Source organism: Portunus trituberculatus, chromosome 34 (genome assembly GCF_017591435.1).
Source record: "Portunus trituberculatus isolate SZX2019 chromosome 34, ASM1759143v1, whole genome shotgun sequence".
Taxonomy (NCBI): Eukaryota; Metazoa; Arthropoda; class Malacostraca; order Decapoda; family Portunidae; genus Portunus; species Portunus trituberculatus.
The window spans coordinates 3,067,531-3,087,500 of NC_059288.1; the positions used below are offsets into that span (position 1 = coordinate 3,067,531).

Genomic DNA, 19,970 nt, shown 5'->3' on the forward strand with positions numbered 1-19,970 from the left:
TAGAATGTCACACGTGTTTGATTGATTCACTCCCACGCCACACTGAGTATCTCTCCGCGTTCACAAGCCATGCTAATGAGGTAGATCATTTTTAATACTAATTGCGTTACGAAACAGGTAATAGCACCACAAGTAATGCATGAGGTCTTCAAAATTATTAAAATTGTTGATAATAGTAAAGCATTTGAGTTCGTTTGTAAATAAGTATTAATTAGGAATATGTTTAAGAGGTATATTATTTACAATTATTAATCTAATTGCGATAACTATGCATTTAGGTATGTATTCGTTTAACTTCTAGGTTTAAATAAGATTTTTGTTTCCTTGGTCATGTGTTTAGGTTGTCTGTGTTGTGAAGGGCTGTGTTGCATTCCTGCAGCTGCTGAAATTGTCTTGCCAGTGTTATTCGGGTCTTAGCAAGAGATCAGAGCGCCCGTGTTGTGATTCTATATATAATCAGTGTGCTTGCCAATGAGTGATCCCTGTGTCTGGTTCAAGGCTCCTGGTTAGTGCATTGTTATACAACTTATCCTGTTGTTGTTGTGATGGTCATATTCAGATTAATAACGTGTTAGTCATTGCTTGGTGCAGGACTGTTCTAACTCGTACAGTACTTAGGGAGCTCAATGGATAAATATTGACAGGTTTTATTAGTAAAAGATTTGACACTTTCCTTTCCTTTACACTCGAGTAACGCCACAACAGTCATGACATTCTGAACCCACAAAGTGTATAATATTAGCATAGTTAACTTAGTTCACCTGTATCAGTACATCCACAGGTGTTAAAAATAGAAAAAAAAAGAAACTTATTTATGGTACATCACAAGTAATTATAAGTTTTGAATTATTCATGTGATATCCACATGACTATAAAATATTTAAGTACAGGTTTAGGATTAGTGTGTCACTTATTGTGGCCCCGGCAACTGACTGATAATCCACTTAGAGACTGCTTGCATCTAGAAATTTATTATTCTAACCATTTCGGCTTAACAACGGGCTCTCCTCATCTATACTCAATTAATAAGACAACTTGCCACATAAAAACTTCCAACTATGCATTTAAATTAATAATCAATACAAAAGATTACAATATCAAAGCAACAGTTTGGGGATAAAAAGGAAAAATTATTAATATAAATTCGGCTTCAGTTTCGGACATTTGAAAGTAGAATATGCGTTATAGATTACATTTCCTTATTTGATCAATGGAATACTGGTAAATAAATAGCAAAAAATATATCTGACAAAAGGAGGCAGAAAAAAAGTCCATAAGAGAAGGGAGGTACTAATTTTCATAGAATTTCGGCTTTCACTTTCCTACATCATTAAAAGTCCCAACACAAAATGCGTCACGCCCTACACTTCCCCATGCGACCCTTGGGAAAAATAACCCTTCAATATTGACACAGAAAAGGGAAATAAAAGAGGTAGAATGAAAGAAAACAAAAATAAGGGTGTTTGTTTACCAAGTTGGTGGTGGTGGTGGTGGCGGAGCGTGACACTTCCTCGACTCTTTTTGCAATTTTAAGGTGGTTTTAGGGCCCTTCCCACTTTTTTAAGGACTCGTGAAGGTGCAGAGGATGACCTGACTCTTACTGAAGTGGCTATTTCACGTTTTTGACCGAAGAAAATGGAGGAAAATAGGAAAAATGAAGGACGCCATAGTGGTCGTCTCGATTTTGTTTTCCTACACAAGTCTTCTGAGAGAAATTTGTCCATTTTTCACTTTTCTCCTTCCCTTCTCTTGCCTTCTCGTAATTCCCACGCCCACGCCCACTTTTTCGCCTCCCACGACTCGAAATTCTAGGTTATGTTCGTAAATTCGCCTGAAATCAGTGTGGCTGATAATAGGAGGGGGATTTTTTTGTGAAATTTCTCAAACTGTGAGGGAAATTTATCGTTCTTCGTCTCGTTTCTGCGTTAGTTTCTCCGCCATGTCCTGTTTCTTGTCTCCGAACGTATAAGTTTGCCTCGTTTTGTCCGTATGTTGGTCCAGAATCAATGTAGTCATTAAGAAACGCGACATTTTCGTGGGGACTGGTAAATTTTTGGGGTCATTCGTGTTTGTGGTGTTTCCTTCCGTTTCTCGCGTTACTGTTTTGCTTTCCGTGTTGTATCCAAAAATTCAGTAAAACCTGTGGATATTTGGGTTAAGGAAGTATTTCTGTAACATTTTTTTTTTTATTTTATTACTATTTTTTCTAAAGTTTTGGGTCTTCGTGATTGACTGCCTTGTGTTAAAATCTGGTGCTGTAGTCTAGATGTATTTATATTTATCCATACATCCCCGTTTTTCCCGTGTTTAAATAGATCATATTGTAAACAGCTTGTATTGTAAAGAACATTAAGGAGTGTTCATTCCAGAATTTCAAATGTCATATTTGTTCATTCTAGTTTTGCAATTGTTTTCTTTATTCCTTTGTTGTTTTATGATTACTAAAAAATTGCCAGTATAACTGTAATTATCAGAATTATTTTAATATGATTTTCTGACTTTTCTTTCATCAGTAACAAGATTGCATAGATTTTTCTATATTATTTTAGTTTTTTTTTTTTTTTTTTTATAATTTCTTACCCTGAAACTGACTAATTGTAATGAATGTGTGTAAGCTTCATGAATTATGGATCAGAAAATAGTATGACAAGTAAAAAGAATGTATGTAATGATGGAACAGAACAGAATGGTGTAGGTGTTACTTCCTCACTAGTAACAACAGGTCAACTCTGGAACTCCCTTTCTGCTTCTGTATTTCCATCTTTCTATGACCTGAACTCATTTAAGAGGGAGGCTTCGAAACATTCATCCTATTCTTTTGGCTAAGTCTCTTGGATCTGCTCAAGGACTGAGACCTAAGTTGCCCTTGAGCAGATTTCCCCTAAAAAAATAAATAAATAAAAAAAATAAAAGGAGAGAAAATAATAATAAATAGAAAAAAAAAAAAAAAAAAAAAAGAACAGAAGGCATCTTTCCATAGCAACACTGGCCAATTGATCACACAGAATGTAGGCCACTTGTTTCCTGAGCAATTTGAGTCTTTGCCAAGTGTTGCAGGATTCACCTGGTAACACTTCACTCAGATCTTATACATCTTTTAACATTTCACTCAGACCTTACACATTACTTCACTGCCATTTATTGAATCCAAGATGTAAAAGTAACCAACTGTATGGATTCCAATTCCAAGTGCAAAGCCAACTTAAGACCACTTTGGGGCTTAGTTTATGGCTACTCCTTGTGGCTGGTGGTGTTTCAAGACCTGAGGCATTACTAGGATGTTATAGTTAAACTTGTATTAGGCAAATTTGGAGCTCAGATAAAAAAAATAATGTTAGATATGAAGTGTAAGTTATTGACTAAAAAATTAAATAGATCACACTTACCATATATTTGTTGTAACTAGTCCACATGAGCTGCTTGTGACTGCCATGCCAAGCCAACCTGTGGGAAGAGTTTGTTGCGTATACTTGTCAGGTATAGTTAGTGTTGTAAAGGAACATAATTAATCTTGTGTTTGTACTAGTCGTGCATTAATAGTTAACATTCTTTTACCACAAGCTGTTGAAGTTCGTAAGGGAAAAGGGTGATGATCTGTTCAAACAAGCAATGGAGATCCTCTCCGTCTCGTTAACCCTGTCAAGCACCATTTATAGCAAGGCAATATTCGTCGGGTTGTATCGTCTCGTGTGTTTAGAGATACAGAAAACTTGTTAAAAACTCTAATCCTTACATTTGTACGTTTTTTTTTAAGGGAGGTTTCGTTTTGAATCATTCCACTTGGACCAAATGGGAATAAAAGGAGATAATTGGGTAATTTGCTTCGGGGCGAATTGCTGATGATTACTGGCCGTTTTAATGTAGAGTTGGATAACGCTACCACTCTAAAACTGTCTCTCTGATATATCTTGATACACTGTACTTTAACGCTCCAAAACACGGATCATAAGTGGTTATGCTAACAGTATTCATGGGAGCTGGTGATGCACATTCTACAAAACAGTTAATACTAGCTCAATACTTGCAAATAAGCTCAGTATTTTCACATTTATTTATAATCTCGTGCTACATATTTAGTTTTGAATATTTTCCTCTGGTATCTGTAAGGACTAATGTTTTATCTGGCAAATACTCAAAAGTCCGACAAGTGTTGTTTGTACTGACGGGGTATTGTGACGTCCTGAGACTTGAGACAATGTGCATAGTATTTAGCTTGTTTCGTCATATTTCTTGGTCTCTACTTGATGATGGTGGCTTAAAATGTTCCTAATATAATAATTTATTGGTTGGTTTGGTACCACACAAATGACAAGGACTTTTATTCCAGCTGATCAAATTTTGTGTAAAATTAAACAAGCTGGTGAATCTGGCAGTTTTTCCAGACCATAGCAAACAGCCCAGTTGCAGACACTGAAAAGAAGCAAGTTTTCAGAGAGCATAAAAAGACAAAAGCACAAAACTTGCAGTGGTGAACCAGAAGACAAGGAACAACTCAGCACCATTAGAGGAACAGCAACATCGCAGCAACTGGAAACTGGAAACATCAAATAAAAGAAAGAACAAAACTAGATGTGAATGCATTTGTAGGAACTTGAGTGTTACTATTAGCAAGATAAACCATTTAAGTAGTAGTGTAAGTGTGGAAGTGAAGCAACATTGGTGTAATAAAGACAGCATTGTGTAGAGGGAGGACCAGGAAGAGGAAAAAAAAGAGAGACATTCCGAGAGAAAATGAAACAGTAATTGAATGAAACAGACTGGCAGAAATACATTGTGAAAACAAATACACACTCCATCGCGCCATCATGATTCTATAGCAGGCCTACAACCGACGCACAGACGGACGGACAAACACTAGAAAAAAAACACTAAATAAAAATAAAATAAAATAAAAAAACGAGCACTGGTTACACACACACATTAAAGAAAAACGGCAAAAAAACACAGTAGAGAATGGAGTGCAGTGACTTTGGCCTACCAAGGAGACATGGGAACCTGATTGACCTGAACCCAGTAAATGGAAACTTGATCAATATAAAACCCATAAATGGAAACTTGATAGATGTGAACGCCCGCAATGGGGAGCTAATGGACGTGAAGGAAATCGGAGTGGTGGAGAACGGGGTGGTGGTAGGACGCAAAGCTCATCTCCAGGAGCGTCTTGACCGCCTCGAGGTGCTCTACCGTGACACTCGACAGGAACTGGAGGCAACTCGTGAGGTAATAGCAGGAACTTGGAATGATGGGAGCTTGTGGTGTTTTAGTAGTTGTAGTAGTAGTAGTAGTAGTAGTAGTAGTAGTAGCATACCTTTTTACACTGCATCAACATTTCTTTAATTCAGCATAGTGCTCTTATTTTTTTCCTTTTTTGCTGCTTGACCAGATCTTGTTTGTATGTTAAGTTTTCTGACTATTGAAATAACTATATGCTGAATTGAAATTAATAGATGTTGCTTTGCAGTGAAAAAGGTGTGGTTATAGTAGTAGTAGTAGTAGTAGTAGGTACACATTGCTTATAGCTAACTTATGTGTGCATGATAGTAATTGTAGTACTGTAGTAGTAATAAAGTATATATAGAGATGGATGCTGTTAGAATAATTGTAGTAGTAGTAGTAGTAGTAGTAGTAGTAGTACCTAGTAGTAGTAGATGTATTTAGTTCTGTAGATGTCATTCTTCTTACTGTTTGCACTTAATACAGAAGGTAATGTATTGGTAGAAAGAGTGTTTTCCACCTTTTTTTTTTTTTTTTTTTTTTGCATGAATTGTACCATACTTGATGTACATTCTGCACGTTTCAGTGTTGCATATTGTAATTGTTAAGGTTTATTTGTGAGTGAAAATAGTCTGTGACTTGTGTAGGATATAGAATAAGAACAACAGTTAGAAAGCAAAAAAAGTCAAGTAAGGTCAATTAATAGAAGACGTATTCAAAACAAAACAACTCATAATTAACACAAATGGCATGAACTGAATGAAGAATTTGTAGACCCAAAGTAGATCAGTAATGATTAGAAAAGCATGAGTCATCAACACAACCAAATGGAGAAAAACAATAATGATAAGTAAAAAATAAATAAAGTAAAATCAAAATTATAGTATCACCCACAAAATCAGGAGACTGTCAGAATCTTAAGCTTTAAAATTCCCTAATTATACTTTCATTATAAAATTAAAAGTACCAAACAGTCATGTGAGGGCTGAATGAATTAATATCCCCATTTTTTCCCCGTTGCGTTTGACATTTCGGTGTGTGGTGGCAGACCCTTACGAGGTTCCAGCCTCTGCAGCCGCCGGGCCCCACACATGCCCTTTGGCCAGGTGGGGCGATACACAGCTCCTGCACCACGTCAGCCACACCAGGCCTTGAGGACACTAAAATCTATGAGGTCTGTCCCTTAGCCTTTCAATCAGACCTTCAGTAATTTCATGGCTGACACTGGGCTGCATAAATTGTCTGTTTCAAAATCTATCCTCTAAATTGCTTCCTATAATCCCTGTTACATGATCATTAGTTAGTTAACCTCCTAGATGCTGAGACTCCAGTAATGTCCTTAACAGACTCAGAGCAGATTAGAATTTTGTTTTCCCTCATCAAGAATCTTAAAAGTTATGATGGAAAGACTAAAGTGTCATTCTTCACTGATCACAACAAAGGTACACAAGAAGAGCATTTAACTCAGTCATTATTTACCCAAGAATACTTTAATTGACCTTAGATTGATAGCTGGATGCTTTTATCAAATGTCTTATTCATCTTCTACTTTACTAATTTTTTGTTATCCTTTTCTCTTTTCCTGTTTGGCCACGTACACAGGGAGGAGGCAGCAGCAGCGGCGGCGGAGGTTATGGCGGGAGCAGTGGTGGAACTTTTAAGATTTTTGTCGGCAACTTGAGTGACCTGACCAGTCCTACTGACCTGCGCGAAGCCTTTGGACACTTCGGGGTGGTGGTGGAGGCTGATGTGCTGAAGAATTACGGGTTTGTGCACATGTTAGGAGAGGAGGAGGGACTGCGCGCCATCACAGCTCTCAATGGCAGGATGTTGAATGGAAAGGTATGTGTGATATAGTTAAACATGATTGCTAAAATAAAAGTGCTCACAGTACAGTAGAGGTGAATCTCAGTCTCATAATTCTGGTTGTCATTGGATGGTTATCTTTTCCAGCCACTGATTGTTGCTGTCTCAACCTGTGGCCGGCGGTCTAACGATCACTCTTCCCACTACAGAGACTCAAAGGTAATGCTAAGTAATGTTACAAAATAAAATTGGATTTTGTCTCGAAATAGTGACATTAAATGGAGTTTCTTTATTGTGTTCTTGCTTAAGTTACTAACATTTATTGCATCCTTCACACCTCTCTATTTCTACACACATAAAATGCATTTCTCTTTCCATGTGTCCATCTGACAGCCTGAGAGGCACAGACATGGAGGCAGCAGTAGTGGTGGAAGCAGCAGTGGATCAGGCTCCAACTTCAAGATCTTTGTAGGCAATTTGAGTCACTGTGCCACTAGTGCAGACATCAGGAACTTGTTTGAGCAGTACGGGACCATTGCTGAGGCCGATGTCATCACTGCTAGGGGTGTGAAGACCTATGGCTTTGTCCACATGGTGTCTCGTGTTGATGGGGAGGCTGCCATTGCTGCTCTCAACGGCTACGTTCTGCATGGAAGGGTATGTGGCTGGTGGAATTGTTGAGATGATGAGTTACAAGCAGGCAGAGATGAAGTTAATGTTGGAATTATCATTATTAGCCTCCATGATGATTAAGAGATCTTTATTTTTCATTCTGCCTTGTCTGTTGTCCATCTACTTCATGCCTTCCCAAGTTCAGACTGTTCATTTTCACATGAATTCAAGGGGAGACAGATAACAGTCCTCTTGTCCTCTTGCTTATTCAGCTTTATTGACCTTTAAATATGTTGATTTTGGTGTAAGTAATATTCACAATTCTCTTCTTTTACCATCCACTGCAGCCTATGGTGGTAGCAGCCTCCACAGGGACACGGAGATTTGGGCCGCAGAGGATAAAGATCTTTGTGGGAAATGTGAGCGCCCAGACAACAACACAGGAGCTGCGCAACCTCTTCCAGTCCTATGGCAATGTGGTGGAGGCCGACATCCTCAGTAACTACGCTTTTGTGGTGAGGACAAAGCTGTTTTCACAGTTTTATCTTGGCACAACTTGTGTAGACAGACTCCAGTGCAAAATTATCAGGACTATAAAGGCTATTTCATAACATTGAGTTTGATAAGTTTTCAAGGTTTTAGGAGATTTCCATTCTGTTGTTATTCATCAGGCTGCTACAAAGGTTATTAGTTATTTGAAAGGAATATACATGTTTTCAGTAAAAGTTTAACAGATTCTTTCCCATAAGTGAAGACAAACACATAGCTAAGCTGCCTCCTTCCTGCAGCACATGGACAACATAAGTCAGGGCAAGAGGGCCATCCGTGAGCTGGATGGATATGAACTGCACGGGTCACCCCTCTCGGTCCAAGAGTCCCGCAGTCAGCCCTTCCAACACTCACCCTCTCCCCTGCCCCCTGCTGAACCCCAGTTCAATAGGGCCCCTGCCAGCCACCCCCAGAACTACTACAGGGAGCCACCCCCACCAGATCCCTGCCCACCCCCAGCTGCCTTGTATGAGCCCCAGTACAGCCGCCCTCCAAGCTATTACAGGGGACGCTACGACCCCTACCTTCCCCTGCCAGCACCTCACCATGCCAGGGGCTGGGGTGAGGAACACAGGGTAGGTAGAGGTGAAGTACTCTATACACTTAAGATTGTGTGTTCATTGATATTAGTGCTACCTGTGTACCTGTGTATCCTCAAGTTTGGCAATGGATTGTTTTAATTTCACTATTACAGGAGAATTACTACGAGCGCTACCCAGACCAGCCGCCTCCGAACCTGGACTACGGCTGCCCTCCTCAGCCTCCCTCCCCGCCACGGTGAGTTGCACCACGCTGCAGCCAGTCACCACTCACCACTTACTCAATAGTGAATCTAGAGGCAAATACAATAACAAGACAAACTAAAGCAAGTATTTTCTCACAGGTACAACAGCCAGCGACCTTTCTAAGCTCTCCCGTCCCCCATGACACCCACTTTGGTGTGGACCTTTCCTGGCACTTCCGACGGCCCTCCTGCCTCCCTCCCTCCCTCGTGCCACACTCCCGCGGGGCCGAGTGCCGCCCTGCAGCACTGGCGTTCCTGTCCCTGGCACCCACCTGACGTTTGCGATAATTACTGCCGCCGCTCCCTCTACTACTGTAGCCGTAACGTTTTTAATGTCGTTGAGGTTCTCGTTTATATCCGTAGCGCCTCCGTTCTTTCGCATTCTTTATTTATACTGATAGTGCTTTTTTTTCATCCCTTAGTTTATTTATACTGGTAGACTTATGTTTTAGTTACCCCTGTGTACAGCCTTCGTCCACGGGGTCCAGGACGCAGAGTGTTACTAGCACTGGAACAAAACACTTACCCCACCACTGTTTTCCCTTCAGTAATCTCCTCCTCAGTATAGACGCACTATCACCAGAGGTTGCTGAGGGGAAAGGTACAGCAGTGTGGTAATATTTTGTGCCAGACTCTCACTCTTTGTCTTGAACTTCAACATACATGGGTTATTCTTTATTTCTTATGAGTAGTTTTTCCTGCCAGTCACTTTATATTTCTTTATTTAGGGATGGACTGACAGAAGTTAATAGATTATTTTCTGTAGTTATTTCCTCACTGGTAGTGTTGCTAATCCTGAAACCATATGTTCACTCTTATATTATAATTGTTTGGGATCACCACAAATAATCAATAAACTTAGACATTATGTGAATGTTTATTGGATTTGATATTATTGTTTAAATAATGAATATTCTGTTCCGAAGCAGGTTAATAATGAATTGGTAACCGTCTGCTGTCATTCTGATGTCTGTCTGTCAAACAAATTTTTATCAAGTATTCAAAATGGAGGCTAACTATTATTTCCTAATTCCTAGTTGTATGTTTAGTGATAAGTGAACAACTGACTGACAAACTCCTCCTAGGCGGAACACTGCAGGCCTGTTTGATTTGTCAGCCAGCTGTTGGCCACCTCACTACATATGGAAATAATATTAAGAAACTACTTATATTCACCAAACTAAGTTACTCATAATTTTAATGGAGTCTGAAAATGAACACTGCAAATACCTCCTCTACAACACCTGTCCATAAGGAAGATTAGTGACTAGTTTGCTGTGAATCATGCAAGTGTAATTAAACCATGTCAAGACGTCAAATTATCTGAATAAAATCTTTTGCAAACAGTGCACAAAACAACACACCTTACTATGTCATCGTCAACAAGCAGAACCAATACAACCTCAACCAGAACCTCCTCCTTCTGCTGCAACGAATACCTAGGCAGACAGAACCCTCCGTGCTATGACTGTAACTGTAGCCGTAGGACAGCTTTCACACGGCACGTTCAAAAATATCATTATTCTGCAAAATAAAGGACTGAGACGGCAGACGAGTGAAATTTGTAACATCTATGAGTAGTTTATGTGATAAGGCAGAGTCAGCCAGGCTAGCCGGGCTGTTTGTTACATAGGAATATCTACGTACATTCATCCCCCAAAGCAGCATTGTTATTCTGTGCACCTGTATCGCGTTAGCCGAGAGATTAACCGACCGACGGACCACCCTCAACGAAATGGTCCATGTTTACTTAGATTTATTTTGATAGTAGTGATGATGGTGCAGAAAATAAGGATGCTGAGGAACGTCTAAGAGTGTAGAATTTCTCACTTCAGAAAGAGAAGTCTTATTTGTGAGAAAACAAACATGCACCATAATATGAGAAGTTAAAGAGCTGTGTTTGTTTTCTGTTCTTGGAGTAACACGCATACGTCTTATTTCTCTTGACTGTCTTGAGGGAACCTTCTTCTCGTGGCTCTGTGGCTGACAATGTATACCAGAGGAACCTTGTAATACACACACACACACACACACACACACACACACACACACACACACACACACACACACACACACACACACACACACACACACACACACACACCATCCTTCACCTAAGAGCACAAAAACCCAAGCCATAAATGAATAATGTATGAAGAACTCAACTCTACATGTACTGAACTTTTGTCACACTTCTATTCTTCTTCCATACAAGTACAAAAACCAATGAGAAATGACATTACCACTGCAGGGTGTATAGGTCCTGCAAATATTAGTAATTATCATCCTACTATCAAGAGTTCCTGGGGATTCGTTCATTGTGGAATCTCTACACATATGAAGGTACACTCATGGCCACAAGTTGAGTACTTTGTTGCATTCATTTCCACTAGTTTTCTTGATGTTTCCCTCAATCTTAAGTCCTTTGATATGCTGATGATCTGCTAACAAAATTTGACAATGGATTCTTAGCAAATGATAGGACTCCGGGTTGAGAAAAGTGACATACTGTGGAAATAAGTGTACGTTACTGAACCAATGATCATGACTGCACCTCCTCACTTGTTAAACTTTGGAACCAGCGAAACGAAAATGTTGTACGACTCGACTCGACCCTCAATGACGGACCTTCAAAGTCTGCTCCAAAAAGAAAACGTAGAATGAAACCAACAGAAAATGAGAATGAAACTAGAACCATTTCCTACCCAACAAAAGTAATCATATATGTGATTTAGTTTCATGTAAATCCATAACACCAAAAAAGAAGGAAAAAAAAAAGAAGAAAAAAAAGATTAAATAATGTGATTTCCTTTCCTGTTTCAATGTTTGAAATCCAAAACATTTTTTTGACATTTCCAACACAAGATTCCAAAAATGACAACCACACACTCAATGTGCCATGCAAACAATACGCCATCCTGCACCAGATTATTAAACTAAGAGAAATACAATTGTGAATGCCAAGGAAAACTAATGACTACCACAAGTTTGGATAAAAAATTCTATCTCAACTCAATTGTCCATCTATCAATTAACAAGGCTAGAGGAACTAATTATAACATACTTGAGCATTGTAGTCTGGCTATATGTGAGAGAGAGAGAGAGAGAGAGAGAGAGAGAGAGAGAGAGAGAGAGAGAGAGAGAGAGAGAGAGAGAGAGAGAGAGAGAGAGAGAGAGAGAGTTAATGAGAGGAATTTTGAAGGACCATGAAAATGCTTTGCCTTCTCTTCTCTCCATAAAGTCGTGCCTCTAAATCTCACTCAGAAGCACATTCTACCCTCCACATTGGCCATTGACTACACCACTGTACACTTTTTCTTTATCCCACAAAATGTCAAATAACACAAATGCAAACTCATGACATTCATATGAATTCTTGTCTTCATTAATAGAGAAATAACTCATCAAATTATACTTATCTGGTAGTTCAAGTCCTCCACTCTTTGGTGACTTTAGTCAGAGAAAACAGCAAGCATACATCAAGTAAACCCAAGGCTACTTGGAAAAATAGACATTCTTCTTAACTTATATGTAAATTCAGGCTTCTGATTATGTTCCTTACTACCAAAAAGGCTCTCCATAGTAACATTACCATTATCATATTACAAAATGCCCATCTTGAATGCCTCTCAAGTAATGGTAATGTCTTGTAGTGCAAATATATATATATTTATATATATATGTATACAGTATATAAAGTTTCTTAAAACTTACATAAATCAAAAACTAAATGGAAACTAACTTAAAACTGCACAAATAAGCAGTTAATGAGCACAACTTTTTTTTTGGATACATCACGCTAATCTTCAATATTTAACATTCAAATAAAATCAGAGAGGATCATAAACATACAATAGAACCGAGGACTTAAGCGCTATACTGTCCGAGAGGATGGACAACGCAACACAACTACACAAGTGAGCAACCCCTGGGCTTCATAGAGAGGCCTGGAGGAAGGGATGGGATGGGGAGGAGTTAGGAGGTTTCAGGCAGTGTTGGTGAGCGCGGCGGGAGACACTGGACGTGAATGCCGTCAGTGCTAACCAGTAGCGGGCCTTTGTTCCTCCATATGTCCTTGTTGGCACCCTGTCACCAAGAACAATCTTGTCAGAAGGAGCACCTTGCTATACAACCAATAGCAAGATTTATCAAAAAGGAGAGAACTAAGAATAATTCAGATCATATAAAATGAAGAAGAATGTCTTTCTTATGTGTGTCTGGAACTTTCATTCAGTGTTCTAATAAGTTGGATAGATCAGCAAAGTGACGGAGTAAATTTTAAAGGATTTCTCCATCTTTGTGCCCTGAGGTAGATCACCAAAATTGTATATTCAACATGAAGTATTTTTTCCTGGCATAATGTAATAATCACCAGGAAAAAAAAAAAAAAAAAAAAGGGTTAGGAATTAAGACTCAAAAGACCACATGACTTATCTACTCTACTACTACAAGTATTAACGAGTCAATGACACCAAATCATATAGTACTAGGTTGCTACTTCCACAAAGGAGAGAAGCCATTACAAAACTACAGGAACAAAATACAAAACAAGTAAAGGACCTTGCTGCTCCTCACCCCAGTGTCTGCCGACTTATACCTGCTGCATAGGGCTGGAGATGTCATGTCTCTTGGTGGCATTGTACAAGGTTGCCACTGGTATGTTGAAGGCTCGGGCAGCAGGTTTAATGCCCAGGTGACCATCCCGGATCATGTTAAGAGCAGTCTGGTGAAGGAAGAAGTCCAGGAAATTATTACAATGGTCGTTAAATCTCTCTTACGAAATCCCTAAAGAATAGTGAATGTGTCCAAACTTGAGGAAGAAATTAAAACAGATATGCATTGATGATTTTGTAAGTGATTTATGAAGAACACACAAATTGTCAAGAACATACAAGAAGAAATGGAAAAATATCAACTAATGCAGACAAAAACAAAAAATATGAGATGCCACAAGACCAAAGAAATGTACGAGTACTAAACTCACCAAGAGGTCTTGTTTTGAGTATCTGCGGAGCCTTCTAAGGGAGGTTCCGCGGGGATGAGAGTCTGGCTTGGTGTGGGAGGGACCAGCATACACCCTGCCCTGGTTCTCAGTTGTCCCAGCCAAGCCAAGCAGGATCAGGCCTTCATTGTCCTGGAAGAGACACTTGTTAGACATTCAGATGAGAACTTGGACTCATTCTCCAACCTGACTGTTAAGAGGCACTTTAATCATGATGTGATGTATTGGGTAACAAGTCATACAGTCTGTAAAGGTGACTATGCAGCCTGCAGGTAAGAAACAAGTAAGGACATTGTGAAGTTAGCAGGCATCTCACGAAAGTATATGAAGCACAACTCAGTGATGCAGGAGATACATAACAAGTGATACCGGTAAATAGGGAGCTAACTGGTAAGCCAAAAAGCATATTTAGTAGTAACAAAGCAGGTACAGAAAGCTAAAGTAGCTCAGGTGAGGAAGCAAGCTTTAAGCAGTCAACCAGTGGACACAGGCAGTGAAATGAATAGATACAGAAAACAAGGCAAGTGTCAAATAGTGACAATCAGTATAGGTAATGAAGTAACGTTGAGCAAATCAGCAGGTGAGTTAAGCAGGTGATAGCAGGCAGCGACTCACAATAGCATTCTGGACAGATGAAGCACCCTGCTGGGGAGTGGTGCCCCCCATCTGCACTACAGCACCGTTGGTAGTCAGAATACCAGGCATGCCCTGCTCAAGATCACCAGAAGCAGAATGAGTAACCTTGACAGCACGGGCGAGGGGATCATCTCTCATCTGTCTCTCCTGCTGTTGTTGCTGTTGCTGCTGCTGTTGTATCTCCTCAGCATCATGGTGAATCACAGCCTCCTCTTGGGCCCCAGCGAGGAAGGTGTCAGGGCTGCGGTGTGAGGGTAGGTCCACAGACGGAGGGACTTCCTGGGGTATTCCAACACCGTGTTCCAACTTGATCTGCACGCGCTTCAGGGTTCGCCCGTCGCCCTCTGCCACCAGTCCACCGCTAGCCTCGTCCAGCACCACCTCCTCACACATTGCCATGAGGTTGATGGTGGCTGCATTTTTCTTCTGCCCTGTTGTGAAGGTGCCAGTGAGGGGTGGGGTGTCATGAGTGAGACTAACTTTCTACTTGATAAACTACTCCGAATGACAACACCGACTGACTTACTAACTGAAAGGCCATCTCTCTCTCTCTCTCTCTCTCTCTCTCTCTCTCTCTCATACAAATGGCCTCTCAAGTCCACTCATTCAACTGTTTATTTACGTCACTAGGTGCATTTAATAACACAGGCAATTAATTCACTTTCTTAAACTTACTCTCTTTCTTATCAAATAATCAACTTAGAAAAAAAAAAAAAAAAAAAAAAACGGACAGGGAAGTGAACTGAGAAGAATAAGGAAGAGAAGGACACGAGGGGAGGAGGAGGACAAGGAAGACGAGGAAGGGAAGGCAGTCAGGCTGCGATGGGGTGGTCACTCTTCACACAATGGCAAGTATTCAGAAACGCTTTGCTCTCTCACCACGACTATTTGCCAAGGCCACACAGATGATTAACCCAGTTCTCAAGAAGGTTGCTCCTCCTCATAATACACAAACCTCATTAACCTGTCACTGCAACCTTAAAAAATAACCTAACCTAACTTATAGAACCTTTAGGATGTTGAGATGCGACATTGATGTGTTTTTAGAAGACTGACTAAATAATAATACAAAAATCTCATGAACCTCTTCTGTACAATGATACGTTCTCATATTCATTCTGCTCACTATTTGGCAACTTTATACAGCTTCAGAAACTTACAGGGGGATTAAAATAGTGAAAACTCTTGACATTAATCTCCTGACTTTCATAGACCATTCCAAATGTAAATAAAATCGCTAATCACATCCAAAAATCGTGGTAAAAATGCGTCCCAGAACTGAAGGGGTTAATCTTTCACTAGAACCTTCAAAGAGAACCTTAAACAAACCCACGTAACTTAAAGAACCTGAAGAATGCAGAGATACAATAAACACATGGTTTTACTAGAAGACTGACTAATATTTCACGCTATCCACGTCATACCTTGGTTGTCCGGGTCGTCTTCGTCCATTTCCTTCCATCTCCTGGTCGTCTTGGTAGAAAGTCATGTCAGGCTTGGGGTTCACGTGGTGGTGATGGTGGTGGTGCGGGGAAGAGGCACCGGCGGTCACGTTGCGAGAGTCATCCAGCCAAGATTCGGACAGCCCCACTTGACTCAAACCTGGTGGGCGGGACAGGTTGCGTTAGTGTTGGTTTGTTGTTGTTGTGGTGGTGGTGGTGGTGGAGGAGGAGGAGGAGGAGGAGGAGGAGGAGGAGGAGGAGGAGGAGGAGGAGGAGGAGGAGGAGAAATAGAAGAAATATAAATAGAAGAAGAAATATAAATAGAAGAAGAAGAAGAAGAAGAAGAAGAAGAAGAAGAAATATAATAAAAACAAAAATAACAACAACAGGGACGACGAAAATAACAAAACTAAAACCTAGAATAATAATAACAACAAAACCAAAAGAACGAGAACAAGTAGAAGTAAATAAAAAAAAAAAAAAAAGAAAATAGAATAGAAAAAAAAAATGAAAAAAATAAAAAGAACAAGAACAAGAGGAAGAAGAGGCGTGACTGCAGCAGGAGTATCACCACAAAGAGAGAACCAACAAGAACAAGAACAAGGAAAGCGACAAGGGCAAGGAGAAAAAGAAGCCAAGAACAATAACAGATAGGAAGAGTAACAAACTTAATACACTACAACGAAGAAGAAGACGAGGAAGAAGAAGAGGAAGAAGAAGAAGATGAAGATGAAGATGAAGATGAAGATGAATATGAAAAAGATGAAGATGAAGAAGATGAAGATGATGAAGAAGAAAGAAGATGTAGACTAAGAATAATAATAATAAGAAGAAGAAAAGGAAGAACAACAAAAAGGACAATAACAACAAGAACGAAAACAAGTACCAGTAGTAGTAGTAGTAGTAGTAGTAGTAGTAATTGGTAGGTTAAAGTTAATGTCACAACAACGAGGTCATACAGCGCCCACGAAGGTTACAAGAAGGCTACCACTGCCACCAAGAAGAAGAAGAAGAAGAAGAAGAAGAAGAAGAAGGAAGTTACTGTTGTAGTAAAATTAGTATAAACGAAAATAGAATTCCTGACAAACACACACACACACACAGAGAGAGAGAGAGAGAGAGAGAGAGAGAGAGAGAGAGAGAGAGAGAGAGAGAGAGAGAGAGAGAGAGAGAGAGAGAGAGAGAGAGAGAGAGAGAGAGAGAGAGAGAGAGAGAGAGAGATATTCGCAGAAATTAAGCAAAGATAAGAAGCGATGACTAAGATAAAAAACTTGTTAAGAAAGCGATGGCCTTGGGAAAGATAAAGGTTTGTTATTTTTGAGAGAGAGAGAGAGAGAGAGAGAGAGAGAGAGAGAGAGAGAGAGAGAGAGAGAGAGAGAGAGAGGATATCCATGTTTCTCAGTTGCTAAATAATGACATCCTGACTTTAACAACATTATTTAGCTTATTTTGCATCATTCTCCCAAACTTCACTTCATAATTAAAACAAAATAAATAAAAACAAACAAATAAAAACAGTTCTTGCTATTCACAAAGTTCAAACACCAAAAATACACACAAAGGTCACAAGTTTTAATGAGTACCACATTTCATAATAGCAGCAACAAAACAACGCGTGGAAGGGAACACTAAAATATTTCCCAGTACAAGTCTAATCTTCGAGGAAAACGTTTCTTAACCAGTCTGAGAAAGCTATGATGCTCGCTCTCTCTCTCTCTCTCATCCCCAGCCGCGCTACGAAAAAAAAAATAAAGGCAGAGAGCAGCGGAACACTAAGACTCTCTCTCTCTCTCTCTCTCTCTCTCTAGTAAAAGAAGCCAGATAAAGCCGCTACTGGATCCGCGGGGTTGAGTTACGCGAAATGTGGGTCAGGTTGGTAGGACGAAAACGTTTCCTGAAAGATGATGCGAATGGCAACAATAGGAAGGCGTGGCGTGTTGAGAGTGACGTCAGGAAGTGTGCAGGAGGGAAGTATACGTGTCTATAGCAGAGAGCCAGAGCTTAGTATTCCCTCCTTCCCCTCCCGTCACCGCCTCGTGTTTAGTACTACGCTTTGCTCACTTTCCTCTCACTACTACTACTTTCAAGGCCACAGAGATGACTGGCCGGGTTCTCAAGACTGTCTCTCCTATGATAATGCAAAAGTCTCGTTAATTTGTCACTAGATACATTAAACAGAAATCTTTTAAAACTAGTGCAACTTCAACTAGAGCCCAGTCTTATAATAGTACAGAAATTTTGTATATCTGTCACTAGAAACATAACATCTTTACATATCAGTGTAACTTCAATTAGAGCCTTTTAAAATACAGCGAAGTCCTACAATGATGCATAAAGCTCGTTAATCTCACTAGAAATCTGAAAACCTCTTAAAATATCGGTTCGTTAATCTGTCACTAGAAACCTGAAAACCTCTTAAAATATCGGTTCGTTAATCTGTCACTAGAAACATGAAAACACCTTTAAATATCGGTTCGTTAATCTGTCACTAGAAACATGAAAACACCTTTAAATATCGGTTCGTTAATATGTCACTAGAAACCTGAAAACCTCTTTAAATATCGGCTCGTTACTCCGTCACTAGAAATCTGAAAACCTCTTAAAATATCGGTTCGTTAATCTGTCACTAGAAACCTGAAAACCTCTTAAAATATCGGTTCGTTAATCTGTCACTAGAAACCTGAAAACCTCTCTAAATATCGGTTCGTTAATGTCACTAGAGACCTGAAAAACCTCTCTAAATATCGGTTCGTTAATGTCACTAGAAACCTGAAAACCTCTTAAAATATCGGTTCGTTAATCTGTCACTAGAAACTCTTTAAAAAAAATGTCGGTGAAAGAAACTTCAACATGAGTCTTGAACGCAGCGAAGATAAGAGCAGAGGTGTTTTAGTATACTGTCCACATTCTCATTACGACAAATTAAGACACTTCTCACGCGTATCTTCTTCACGCTGACACAAAACCTCAAGCCAATCATCACTAGAACACTGGAAATACCCTTGAAAACAGCGACTTCCACTACACTAACATTTAAAAGTATTAGATAAGACACAGTAACTTTTGAGAATATGATCTGACAAGGAAAAAAAAAAAAAAAAAGATAAGGAGTTCTTCATATCCAGGAAAATGAATATCAGTAAGATATGTGGAAACTAAAAATAAATAAATAAAAATGTGTATAAGAAGGGAATTCCGTGACCAAGTAGATACAGGGAGGGAATATGAGGAGACGAGGGTTGAGACAAGGAACTCTTTCAGTGCGGTAAAGCGAGTATTGATTGATAAGATGCGTCGGAAAGTTGCAAATTTGTACACTGAAGGAAGTTAGAAAGGTTAAAGGTAGTGTGTGGAAGGCAGAGGGGGGACAAAATGAAGAGAGAGAGAGAGAGAGAGAGAGAGAGAGAGAGAGAGAGAGAGAGAGAGAGAGAGAGAGAGAGAGAGAGAGAGAGAGAGAGAGAGAGAGAACGAGGGGCGACTAACCCATAAGAAAACAAGTGGTGATTATGATGTGTCTAGAGAAAAAAAATAATAATGACAAGTAGTAAAGAAACACTTGCATGAAAAATAAGTTGAAGTATTATAAAAAAAATTACGAAAAGGAACAAATGAATAAGATAAGATCCTAAAATAAATAAAATTACCAGATAAACCTGAATAAAACGTTACACTGAGCGAAAACCATTGAAACTGTTAGTATACGAAAATCAAACCGATACTAGTTAGAAAAGACTGGGTTACAAGAATCCAGTAAGAAGAGAAGGAAATAATTGGAAATGGGGAATATTGAGGACTAAGCTGAGAAATGAAATGGAAATGACTACAAATGACTGGTATAATGAGAGAAAGCTGAAAAATAACTGGGAAAAGGTTGGAAATAGCCGGTACTGGAGATCAGAGATGAGAAACAACTTGGAAATATTAA

At 39.5% G+C, this 19,970-nt stretch overlaps 3 protein-coding genes across 5 annotated transcripts in view; 2 read left to right on the plus strand and 1 right to left on the minus strand.

The window, feature by feature from the left end:
• LOC123512779 (glycerophosphocholine cholinephosphodiesterase ENPP6-like) overlaps window positions 1–19,970 on the plus strand; it is a 31,493-nt gene that overhangs the window by 10,219 nt on the left and 1,304 nt on the right. The window lies entirely within an intron of this gene.
• On the plus strand, window positions 1,432–11,775 carry LOC123512777 (RNA-binding protein lark-like). 3 transcript variants are annotated; one of them, XM_045269353.1, is made up of 10 exons: window positions 1,432–1,534; window positions 4,328–5,220; window positions 6,263–6,388; window positions 6,817–7,056; window positions 7,168–7,239; window positions 7,414–7,677; window positions 7,980–8,147; window positions 8,421–8,756; window positions 8,876–8,958; window positions 9,065–11,775. In XM_045269353.1, exons 2-10 carry the CDS (start codon window positions 4,954–4,956, stop codon window positions 9,087–9,089), a joined length of 1,581 nt encoding a protein of 526 aa, XP_045125288.1. In that variant the 5' UTR covers window positions 1,432–1,534; window positions 4,328–4,953; the 3' UTR covers window positions 9,090–11,775. The 3 variants fall into 3 exon arrangements, with proteins under 3 accessions (XP_045125288.1, XP_045125290.1, XP_045125289.1); XM_045269354.1 differs by having other exon boundaries at window positions 1,446–1,534; window positions 4,374–5,220; XM_045269355.1 differs by lacking the exon at window positions 6,263–6,388.
• The window catches only part of LOC123512550 (transcription factor GAGA-like), a 61,082-nt gene continuing 50,938 nt past the window's right edge, over window positions 9,827–19,970 (minus strand). The window contains 6 exon segments of the mRNA XM_045268976.1: window positions 9,827–13,051; window positions 13,563–13,688; window positions 13,950–14,099; window positions 14,583–15,034; window positions 16,028–16,058; window positions 16,060–16,205. Coding sequence (XP_045124911.1) covers window positions 12,941–13,051; window positions 13,563–13,688; window positions 13,950–14,099; window positions 14,583–15,034; window positions 16,028–16,058; window positions 16,060–16,205 — 1,016 coding nt within the window. The 3' untranslated portion in view covers window positions 9,827–12,940.

Coding starts and splice junctions, on each gene's coding strand:
- LOC123512777 (XM_045269353.1), top strand. CDS start 4,954: ATGGAGTGCAGTGACTTTGGCCTACCAAGGAGACATGGGAACCTGATT. Junction 6,389..6,816: donor AGGACACTAAAATCTATGAG/GTCTGTCCCTTA, acceptor CCACGTACACAG/GGAGGAGGCAGCAGCAGCGG. Junction 7,678..7,979: donor GCTACGTTCTGCATGGAAGG/GTATGTGGCTGG, acceptor CATCCACTGCAG/CCTATGGTGGTAGCAGCCTC.